Source organism: Ciona intestinalis, chromosome 5 (assembly GCF_000224145.3).
Source record: "Ciona intestinalis chromosome 5, KH, whole genome shotgun sequence".
NCBI lineage: Eukaryota > Metazoa > Chordata > Ascidiacea > Phlebobranchia > Cionidae > Ciona > Ciona intestinalis.
In genome coordinates this window covers 4908867-4920901 of record NC_020170.2, presented here as the reverse complement: position 1 = coordinate 4920901, position 12035 = coordinate 4908867, and the positions used below count along the sequence as shown (strand labels likewise).

Sequence of the window (12035 nt, the reverse complement as noted above, 5' to 3'; positions counted from 1 at the left end):
TGCTGGACTATTAGGGCTGGGGGTTGGACGGGGGTGTTTTGGGGTGATATGGCGGAGGGTAATGGGGGTGGGGGTTCAAAAGCTGGGGGCGCAGGCCATTCAAACTCATCTGATGAAGAGTCGTACCGATCCATTGGAGGTGGGTGAAGTTTTGAGGAAGTGGGCTCGGAGTTCGATACCTGGGGTGATGGGGCTGACATGGGTTCTCTCTGTGGAGGCGTATGATTGACAGGTGGGGTTGGTTTGGATGGTTTGATCGGGAAAACCGATTGCTTCTGTTTATCAATGTTATCAAGAACACTGAGGTCAAAATGCTTCCCTAGTTCCCCGTGCGAGATTTTTCTCGATTTTTCCGCCACTTGTGGGGGCTCTTGCGCAATAGGGTGCGGCTTGGGGGGCTGGGTTGGCGGCTTTTTCTGAACAGGAGGTTTCTTGGATACTTGGGGCTTAGGGGTGACTAAGGGTTTGGGGGCTGGGGCGGGGTAGGATTGTGGAGGAATAGATGATGGGGGAGATGACTGATGTAAGGATGTTGGAGTAAAAGAGAAGTTTCCACTCTTATGAACAGGAGACGTGGGCGTCTTCACGATCTTCGCAACAGAAGACATTTTTCTGAAACAGTTTAAATTAAACTATGATACAAAAAAAAGAAGGGGATTTAAATGGTATTGTAAATTAAATTATGAAAAGCTTTTTAAATCATCCCTTTTGACTATTTTTTGGCTTTCCCACTGAAGAAACGGCTTGCATACTTTCTTTACACAAAACTTAACCCAAAATTAATCCAAATCAAATTGTTTAAAAATGCAAGATAAAATTTTCTTACCTGGTATCAGCAGGAATGGGATCCATTTTGGCTGCGAGGGATCTCACGTTGATCCTCTGTTCCTCCTCCTCTTGGTCCTCGCTGATGGATGTTGTACGACGAGGGGGGCTTGGTCGGGGACCCCGGGTTAAATGGGACTTTCCCACATCGGTGGGTGAATGGGATGGGGGTGTATGGGTGGGGGGCTGAAATCGGAACTTTGGATTATTTAAATTTAAAAAAATTAGGTATAAAAATGATCAGAAAAGACAAAATAGGAGTTAAATGCAGTCTGTAACAAATACTAGATTTAATCTCTTTTTTGGAAATGTTGTTTTTTTGTAGTTGTTTTAAACATTTTGTAACAAAAATCAAACAGAAATGAGTTAAAAAAGTTAATATCATTTAGTTATAAAAGCAACTTACAGTGTATGTTGGTTGTTTAAATGGCGGGGTGGGGTAGGTGGGTTGTGTATGAGTGGGTTCAGAAAATGAGGGTTTGGGGCCATTTCCCTGTTGATGTGGATGGGAGCCGTTAACTGGGGGTTTCTGGGGTTTTTGGAAAGTGTTTGGTTGCTCTGGTGATGGAGGGGCATTGTCAATGATGTTCTGTCTTCTGCTGAGAGCTTTTTGTAGCTCTAAGCTTAATCCAGGATTCTCCTTGAAAGAGGAGAAGTTCTTTTTCGGTTTCGCTTGAACGGGGGGCTTTTTAGACATCGGGGTGACTTGTTGGGGCTTTGGGGCTGGAGTGGGGTAATGTTGGGGTGGGGAATGCTGCGGGGGGCTTTCTCGCTGGTGTAGTTGCTCTTGGGGTAAGTTGGAGTACTGTTGGTAGTGTGGGGGTTGGATTTTACTAGGGGTTGGAGTTTTTTGAAATTTTTCTGGCTGTCTTTTACACAGTTGGTTAAGCTTTGTAATCGCAAGAATGATTTTTTTCTGGTGGCCGAGTCGATTTATTTTCATCACCTGCAATGTATGGTGCGTTAATCATCAATTGTGTGTAAGCTGGTACTTGGTGATATGCAGTTGCTGGCTGTTGAATCATTGGTTATTAATGTATATAGTCAGCAACTAATTGTTTGTGAAAGCATGGAACTGAGCTGCTAGATTTGAACAACAAACAGCTGAATATTGTATGTGTTAACTGTTAATAACTAATGATTAACAGCCAACATAATATTTAAAATACACTGCATACTTGGAACATATTCTTGCTGACATTAGTAATTTAAATTAACAACATGTTTTATTTAAAGGTTAGTAAACGAAATAATATATTAAAGATTGTGAAAAAAACTATTATTCTGTTAAGTAAATTTTAACTGCAGTCAAATAAAATGTAATATTCTGATTTTTGTTGGGTATAAATATATTTTTCCTAAAATCACCAGTTTTATTTAAAAATTATATTCTGACACTGGAAGAATAGCTTTAATAAAACACAACATTTTACCTGGAGGTCTTCCCAGGTTGTGTGCAGGATTTTCTCAAGCGAGTTGACGTCGTTTGAAATGAAAACTGGAACGTATTCCGTTAAACTTAGACTGCTTAGAAAATCAAACGCAGAGTTTGGGACTTCATTTATTAAGGGGCTCGTGGGGGAATCTTTTCTTAACTGGCTAACGTGGGTTGATAACTTCTTTCTATGGGCAGGTTTTGCAATTTGTATTGCTGTAAGGTCCGCTGGACTTGTGTGTGAAATTGTGGCCAAGTCGTAACCGTGTTCTATAAAGTTTGAGGTATACTGCTCGAGTCCGAACGATCGCAGCCACTTGAACACTTCCTCGTCTGCTGGGTTGAAAGCAAGCTGCAAAGTTTCATTGTGAGCGTTAAGCTTTAAAGTATAAACAGGATGCATGGACTATGGCGGCTGTTTATCATTATTCACAGAAAATGAACCAAAACAATGTGTGTGTATTGGTTCAATATTCACAAAGGTTTGAATATACATTTGAATGATACTTTGCATGATTACAAATTATAATATGCATAATACCCTGAAGATATACATTTTACACACCAAAACATGAAACAAGTTTAAACAGAAGCACACAGCGGCTAAAAAACAAATATTTTGGCTGTAAACTCGGCAAAATTTGTTGAAAAATGACTGGAATTTGATGAATTTGTAGCTTAGTTCCACTAGTACTTGGTTTTGGGCAGTGGTTACCAAATTATTGTATGCACACTAGAAGTTGTAATGTGAACTTAGCTATTTATTTGTAAACTGCATAATTTCATAAAGATGGTTTTTATATACATATAGTTTATTTTTAAAAAAGTGTTGAGGCTTATTATTTATAGCTGGCTTTTGTTTGAAAATATTCATTAAACATATTAAGTTCTTACTGTGTATTAAACTAGCTTGTATAGTTAAATGTAGGTGTATAGGAAACTGTAGGCAGCAGAACGTGGTGTATGAGTTGATGAGGTTTAGGAACCACTGGTTAGAAAGTGAACACACCTACCTACCTAGTACTTAATGAAGCAGAAAGGATGTGGGTAATACACAGTTGAAGTAGGTTTACACTGGGTTTGTGCAAACAGCTAACTAGATGTATACACTAAGAAACCTGTGCAGTGTTACCAGCTAAAAAAAGGAAAAATGCGCAACACTTTCTCCTTTAACAGTTTTTCTGTATACATTAAAACAAACTTATAAAATAAAATTTTAAGAATAAAAAAAAACTGACAACACTGTATGTATACACTTGAAACGAAATTGAATGAATAGCAGTATACGTGGCATGTGCCTTTACACAGTCTATGCCTCTATTCAAGTGCATACGCATAACATAATAATTAAGTCGTAAAACAATATATAACAGCCACATACCTCTTTGCTGCTACGATCTACGTATGGGGCCTGTCTACTGGACTGGCTACTTTTAGTGGACACTGTAATTCGAGAACAAAAAGAGGAAATGATTAAACTGGAGCATTAATTGATTGGTAATTAACACAACGCAATATGGTTGTATGTTATGTTATAAGGGAATATGTCTAACAGAGTATCTGCAAGTAAAAATAGGTTTTAACTACGAACAACAATTTCTAAGGTAATATTTACTTCCGGCTAGTTTGAATAAGCTGTAACTGCTAACTTAATATTTTACTTGAAACGTTAAAAGTATTATATAAAAGTAAAACAGCCTGCTGTCCTGCCTAAATGGTATTAAAGATTACACTACAAGAACTCTTTGCGTAATGCCTTTTCTAAACAGTCTGTCTCCCCCCGATCTATTCAGAAATAGTTTGCTTTTCGTGCCAAGCTGAGCACAATACTTTGAACGACTCTGCCACAGATGGGCTGTAAAATGTAAATTTAACAACTAGTTCCGTGTATATGCAGTGTGTGTGTGTGTGTGTGTGTGTGTGTGTGTATGTGTGTGTGTGTGTATGTGTGTATGTGTGTGTCACAGCCTGATGATAATGTAACAAGAAACGAATGCTGAGACGATAGCAAGCATACATGATTCCTATGACCTTTCTACATATATTTATACTACTACGTAATATGCACAGGTTGCATAAGGGTGAATTTACTTTCCCTGGAAACTTATCAACTGCTGTGCTAACTGCCATTTGAATTCTGAAACCTGACATTATCACTTCAAGATACATGTTGGCTGGCATGCCTATACTTCTAAGTCTGTGTACCGATGTAGTAACCACAAACTGCTGGTAAATAATATACAATCTTCACAAAAAGTTTGGGCAAAGAAGGTATCTTTGAAATGGCCATTCTGCAGTGACATGTTTACAATAGGCATGATGAATGTTTGCACTGAGTAACACCTTCTCTCTAATATACAGCACTAGATGGGACTAATATTGACATCACACATCATTAAACAGAATTAAAAAAATTATCCCCTTGTAATCATTGTAGATAGTACATTACTGCATACATTGAAGTTTTTAAATAAAAAAGGTGAAAAATAAACTACAGTATTTAACACATTATTTAACGCATTATTATGTAACTTTAGTTTAGCAATGTTACTTAGATTTTGTGCAAAATTCACAAACGTTACTTCTACTTCAATATTTAATTATATACCTCGGCTTAGATTTTCCTTTGGAATATTATGTTGTTGGTTATTATGGGCGTTATCTGGCCAGTTTTGGCTCTGTGGTGATCTGTGTGGTAGTGGTGATACACGCTGACGACTGTAATGTGACGAAACAGTGCTTGGGGAGCTAATGGGACCGTTTGACGAATGGTCAACAAGAACATCTTCATATCTAAACATAAAAATAACCTTTGACAAATTGTAAAACCACAGTCAAAATTATTTTCTTAAAAAAATTGTTTTTAATATTATTTGGCACAGATACTTTAAAAACAAAACATGGTCACTAAACTGAATTTACCACTATATTTTGAAATTGAGATTAACAAAAATGAAAAAAGTCAAATTTAAATTTTAAAAACTATATTAAACAAAGCATTCAAATTTTCTACAGAATAAAATATTTTAACGAACAAATATAATATACACTGAATAAAACGTGGTTAGTGAACTAAAATCACCGCTAGATTTATAAATTTAAGTTTAAAAAATGAAATAATCATTTTTTTTAACGGAATTAGTTACTTTTAACATATCTTACCCTGGGTTTGATATGTGGGGTTTGAGCACCCCCATGTCCTGTGTCGAGCGAGATACGGTAATTGGGGGGTTGGGGGAGGAGTTTGGGTGTGGCCGATCATTCATTTGTTGACTGTATATGACGTCATCGTAACTTGGGTTGTTTACGTTGGGGTTCACTAACATAACCTGGGGAAAGGGGAAATTCACATTATTAATTTTTATATTTAAAAAAATTAGTTTATATGTATATAAATTACAAAAAAAAATTTCTACCAAAAAAAAATTTTATTTTAGTAAAATAGTTTTTAATTTCAAAAATTTTCTCTTCCCCCACTCTACTATATACATATATGCTGTAACTGACACCTGCTGAAACATTACCTTATTTAATGCTGGTTGGGGTGTAGGGGCTCCTGAAGGGTCCACGTTTATATACTTAGGTGGGTGAGGTGGGGCTCGGTTGGTGGGGCTTACTGATACTTTCGGCCAGGGTGAAAACTGGTGGTGGTGGTTGTTATGGTGGGGTAAAACAGGGGCTCCCCCTACATTTTGAGGGGTGTTGCCGGCACCAATGCACTCGTCGTCATGCGGGTGGATACCGCTGTCGTCTGAACCTGAGTAAAAGATTTTTATGTTTTATAATATTTCTATGTTTAAATGTAGGCGAAGTAGGATAGTTTGAAGAGAATTTGTATGAAAAAATACCAAAACTTAACCAAATGTTACTAAAACTGACAAAAAAACGGCAGAATGTTTTGCACGATTAGCCTAAATACTCAAATTCGTAATTCTGGCGCTATTGTGTAAGGATAACGTAATCAATATCCTTATCCAAGTAAACTTGAGTGTGGTCATGCAAGCGGAAGCTGACTGCATTGTTCGTGGTTGGGTTTGATTGACAATGTGTGATATGACTATAATCTACATGCAATGGACATACTAGCATAGTGGTATCCAGTTCTGGTATATTCAACCTGCTGCTTTTTACTATATTTGTAAGAAAAAAAATTTTTTTTATTACCTTTATTTATTAGTAATTTTTTTTTAACAAATATAATGTTGTATCCGTATGCTATAAATATGAACAAAAATATTGACATCAATTTGTTTCCAATCTGTTTACAATAAACAACGTCCAACGATGTATGTAATTTAATGTTTCTGAAAATTTGTGGTATTGCTTCCAAAAAATTACAAAAATTTTAACATCTGCTGTACCTGTAGCTCATGCTATAAACATGGCTTAAAATTAGCAAGCCAGCTAAGTGGAGATTACACCGTTTGAAAGCATATGCCTGATGAACATTATAATCCTGTTATTCCTATATTATACACAGCAGGTAGAATAAGTGGATTATATAGATTAGGTTATACCTTTGTGAGGTATTACAGGAAAATGAACATATTGGAACATGGTACAAGGGCAGGTTATCAGTTTATCAATGTCATTTAAAACAGTTAAACAAATTTGACAAGCAATTGACCGTATTTGTTACTTCTGCTACCAGGCATTATGTAAACAATGTTTATGGCTTATCTGGTTAGGGAATAATTCAGTCTTGCCAGATAGCAGAAACGTCGAAAAGAAACTGCGTTTTATACTAAATGATCCGCTAAAAGGAAAAAAAATCGTTACGCCTATGATATTATTTCACAATTAATTTACGCCTATAATACTAATGCACTCACCATGCAAACTTCTTTGATGTGGCTGTACATAAGCGCTGGGAAAGTACCCCACCCTTGGGGGATTTCCCGCTGACCCTTCAACCTTACCCTTCCAGTTTCCGTTTGAGTTCCGTTCGAGTAGAGTTATGATGGTTCCCTTGGTAAAGGAGAGACTCGTGGGGTCGAGCACGTTCTTGAAATCGTTAATAGCACAAACCTGGCAAAGATTCGAGTTATGAAGTGGTATGTTGTGTCTGATGATGGAGCATTTGTGGTGGGTTGTATGAGTGGGGGGACCACACGTGTTAATGCACACTTTTAACTGTGTTTTTCGGTTATTAGGACATTAAAGACAAAATCGTGGAGTTGTAGGATGTGTATAATGATGGAGCACTCAGTGTGACTTGTGTTTTAGAAGGTGATTGATAATTCGTTTTTGGGTCATTTACACAAAAGTTTTTTGCCTATAAAAAAATTATATATATACATAATGCATATATATATATATATATATATAGATGTATAGCCTATATTTAATAACAAATTAGGAAATAATCTAGAAAATGCAATTTTGATAAAACTGTAATAAAATTCTGTGATAACTTAGAGTGTCAAACTGTAGCACGAGAGTAAAATCCATATTTTCACTCGGATATTCTAAGTGATCGCGGTGTGGTATTGATCTTATGTGAGAGCAAATCAATAGCTAAGGTTAATAGGTGGCAGCTTGATTGAATTACTTGAACAAATCCTGGCTGGGCATCGGAGAGGATTCGCACAATTTCACGATTTACTCTTGAACTTGGTAACTTCTTGGCCAAGTCAAAGGCAGTCTGACCGAGACCGCTTCTTCTGCTTGTGTCGATTCCACAGTCGATAAGGAGCTGCACAACCTGTGAGGTGGGATATTTTTAATATTTAAAAACAAATCTAAAAATTTGGAGAAAAGACTTTAAAGCAGTGGGTCACTAACATGCTTTCAAAATATTATTTTTGTGAATGTGTGATCACAGCAGCACTACTCAGTACTCTTTATTATATATATATATTTTAATCTTTAATAAATATATATACACCTTTTATCAAAAGTGTGTAGATTATGAATTAAATGATTTCAACAATTCCAGCAACAAATTAAATGTTTCTCAGTATATCACCCCAAAAGTTGCAACAAAATATATTTTTTACAATTTTGGGCGTTACCTCAAGCTCAGGTTCACTAAACATTAAACGTGCAGGAAAAAACAATTCTCCAATATAATGGTTTTAAATTTCGCGACAAAATCACTGAATTATTCATATACCTCAAGCTTCTCATGGGCTACAGCTTCATGCAGACATGTGCCAGACGAGGTTTTCCAATTAATATTTGCCCCGCTCTGTAGAAGGAGTCGTATAACTTTAATGTGTCCGTTTCGTGCAGCTACGTGCAATGGGCTATTGGAATTTGAAAGTTCTGTTTCAAAATGTTGAACTGCGTATGATTCAATAAGTGAGATGCAGCTGCTGTTGGTTAAGAAGATTTCCACAACCTGTAGAAGGGTTAGATTTGTATGAATGATCAAAAACTTTATATTTTATGACCTGGGGGGCTCTAATGCCCTCTTTATTTCTAAAAATGTGTTTGGATTTTTTACACCACAATAATACATGGCCAGTGTAATGCTATAGTATAAATTATATAAAAAATCTTTCATTTCTTTCTGCTTTTAGCAATTGACCTTAAATTGGACTCATAGCCTCAAATATTAAGTAATAAGTTTGTAGTCTACAAATTTCGCCCCCCAAAAAAATTAAACAAAGCACACAGGCAAAAACACACCAAACCAACCACAGAAAACACCATTAAACTACTGACCTCATATCTTCCAAATTCACATGCTAGATCAATTGGTGTTGCCCCATCATGCCTTCGTACAGTGGGATCACCCCCATACTGCATTAACATTGCACATACCGAGCATTGGCCATACTGTGCTGCAAGGTGAAGGGGTGTTACTCCGTTTTTAGCCGGCGTGCTCGCTTTGGAACCACTCTCTAACAGTGCTGCCACTACCTCCACTTTTCCCTGTTATAAGTTTGTCAAGGTATAGGTTTGTCACTGGTTGAAAAATGAATGCAAAACAGTGATGGAGAAAAAGGTAAAACAAGACAGTTTTAATATTTACTTTATATACATATATATATAAATAAATATATAAACAGTAAGCATTTTAACCATTATATGAGTGCATTCACCGTTTAAAGAACTATACTAGGCCTATAAGATAAATGATATACATACATCATGAATACCACAATGTTTTTGGGAAAAAAGGTTTTAAAATTTTAAATCCTGATTTTAGTCAATTCTACAGAAAAATACCCACAGTTTAAAATACAAGCCATTATAAAAGCAACAGTTTTTAAAAGTGCTTCTCTCAGTGATATTATAGACAAGCGGTTACAGGTGTTATGTAAAGATCAGCTCACTTCACGTTTATTGACCTCATGTAACGTGATATGACTATGAGTGCACTGTGGCTAAAATAACAATTTCATGTTTCAAACGTTCGCTTTCAACTGTTCCTTATGGATGTGTTGTTATTTGTAACGGTGGTGAAACAGTATTGACTTAGATTTAATAACTTGAGGTGTTTATATGAACTTATTTTGCTTTCATCAAGTTACATGCATTGTAAACAATTATACAATTAATTTTTTAGAACACAATTGTAGACCTCACTCCATTTTTCTCCAAATATATTCAGACTTTAAATTTAAACACCATGAACAAACAAGGAATAATGAAAATTTAATATACGTTTGGTCTGGTAACAAAAAACTTTTCCTATACATTTTCAAAATAAAAATAGAAGTATTACTGGTACTATAGTTTCATAAATGTGATGTATAATGATGCATGATGTTTGGGGGGTTTTTGGTATTAGATACTAACCTTCAAGGAGCTGTAGTGCAGTGCACGCATGCCGTTAGCATCCTGGAGGTCTAGCGTGGCATTGGCATCAATAAGCAGACACACTATATCCACGTTTGCATGTAAAGAAGCTTGGTGCAATGGGCTTAAACCTTCTTCATTCTGAAAGCAAAAAATGAATTTAAATTGCACCAAAAAAATTGAAATGCATGAAAAAATGCCCCCAAAAAAAGAATTTAAAATGCATAAAAAAATGTGTAAATTTTGTAATAGAACGAAGTTACAAATTAAGGGAACAGATTTTAATACAGAGACTTGATAATGGTGTGGCAATGAAATCAGCTGCGGAACAATCTGTATTATAGTAAAACGAATCCTTTAGGTTCGAACATGATGCTAGAACAAGCCATTAAAGGTTGATGACTTGGTACTGGAGTCAATTTAGCGCAGTGTGTGCCACTCAATAGAGCGCGTGAGATCAAATTACCCTACATGGTTTAATCGTCAACGGGAGTGAGACCAGAAGGCCGGATATCCTAATTCATTCTCTTAAGGTTGTATTGACACAGACACAGGATGGGAAAATGTATTACGTACATTGGCGTGGGTTCAAGAGGGTGTCAAACACATTTACATGGCTATTTTTGGTGTTTGAGTAATAAAACTATTACATGACTTATAGAAGACCTAAGGGTACTTGATTTTATATTGATGTTAAAAAAATATTTTTTGTAATTTAAGAAATATATTTTTCGGAATTTGTATTTGTTTTAAAACCTGCAAATAACTGAAATATCTCATGGGATAATCAGATACTAAGTGTGCAAGTTAAATATAGGAATTTTGCTTCGTGCACTGCTGATCAAGCATATCAGACCACTGGGGTCTTAATTTAAACATAATCCTGCAGGGTAAAAGCGGGACTGTATTTAGGGAGAGAATGCTATAAATTCAAATTACTATAAATTAAAACAAAATTATCCAATGAGGTAAAAGCAAGACTGTATGTACTGTTTATGAGAATTAAAAATGGAAAAACTATCTAGGATAAAAAATTGGAAAAATAAAAGTTGACATTAAAAATATACCTGGAAGTTGACATTAACTTTCTTGGAAGAGCCGAGAATTTTCCCTTTCCCTTTATGCAGTATCTTCTGCACTACTGAGATATCTTGGCATTTTATCGCCTCCAACAGCTCCTCCCCTTTGCCCATTATGACCTCACAGTTTGGTCAAAGCACCATTTGTACAAGGAGAATTTGGGCGAGCGTCGTTTTCCTTTTTTTCGGCCACCAGCGATTGTGAAGTAATATCATACGAATGTCCTTGTTGCTTAAAAACCACTCTTGCCTACCACGAAATACCTGGTAAGAAAACAAAACCACGAAACGTCAGATATCTGAAGTGCAGCACCACCAAGTCACCGCAGATGACTCACTGCAGGACAAGATTGCAATCTTCTAATCAATAAACACTTTATATTCATGTACTGTCTACTCACAAAACGCAATTCAATCTATTAAAGCATCAACCTACACCCTAATTTAACAGCAATTTGGAAGAAAACCCATTAGATGCCGAATTCACTGCACAAATTACACTTAACTATAGTATAATGGTTTCCTTTTCCAAAAATAACACAACCTGTCCATAAACATTGAAGGCACAGAGATCAAAGTTCTTTATACAACCTTATTTTATGTTTTAATTTTTTAATATAAATTTAAACCACTACGTACCCATAAAAACTTTTAAAAAAGTGTGGTTCAACTATATATATTCATTTTATAAAAAAATTATGTTCAAAAATAAGACATTATATATAATTTTTAATTGAAAGATTTATAAAAATTTTATATATATACATAACTCAAATTTTGAAATGTTGAATTTTATTTTATTTTAACAAAGTTTTTAGCTAACAAGGTACTTCATAATACTGGCACGGTAGGCAGCCATAAATTACTTTCTACTATTAATGTAGACATTCTTACAGCCAAAGTCTGGGTATATGGCTAAGCTAACATTTCATACTGGGTTATAATAA

General features: G+C 35.6%; 1 protein-coding gene across 1 annotated transcript in view; it reads right to left on the bottom strand.

Annotated features, from left to right (window-relative positions):
• LOC101243525 (caskin-2-like) overlaps positions 1–11460 on the bottom strand; it is an 11560-nt gene extending 100 nt beyond the window's left edge. Inside the window, exons 1-14 of the mRNA XM_018811877.2 lie at positions 11077–11460; positions 10010–10150; positions 8930–9139; positions 8376–8603; positions 7812–7964; positions 7093–7288; positions 5785–6017; positions 5423–5589; positions 4869–5053; positions 3642–3703; positions 2259–2612; positions 1232–1771; positions 827–1011; positions 1–612 (exon numbers count right to left, since the gene is read on the bottom strand). Of these exons, the coding sequence (XP_018667422.1) occupies positions 1–612; positions 827–1011; positions 1232–1771; positions 2259–2612; positions 3642–3703; positions 4869–5053; positions 5423–5589; positions 5785–6017; positions 7093–7288; positions 7812–7964; positions 8376–8603; positions 8930–9139; positions 10010–10150; positions 11077–11202 (3392 nt within the window). The 5' untranslated portion in view covers positions 11203–11460. The remainder of the gene's footprint in view (positions 613–826; positions 1012–1231; positions 1772–2258; positions 2613–3641; positions 3704–4868; positions 5054–5422; positions 5590–5784; positions 6018–7092; positions 7289–7811; positions 7965–8375; positions 8604–8929; positions 9140–10009; positions 10151–11076) is intronic.
• Between the last annotated feature and the right edge of the window lie 575 nt (positions 11461–12035).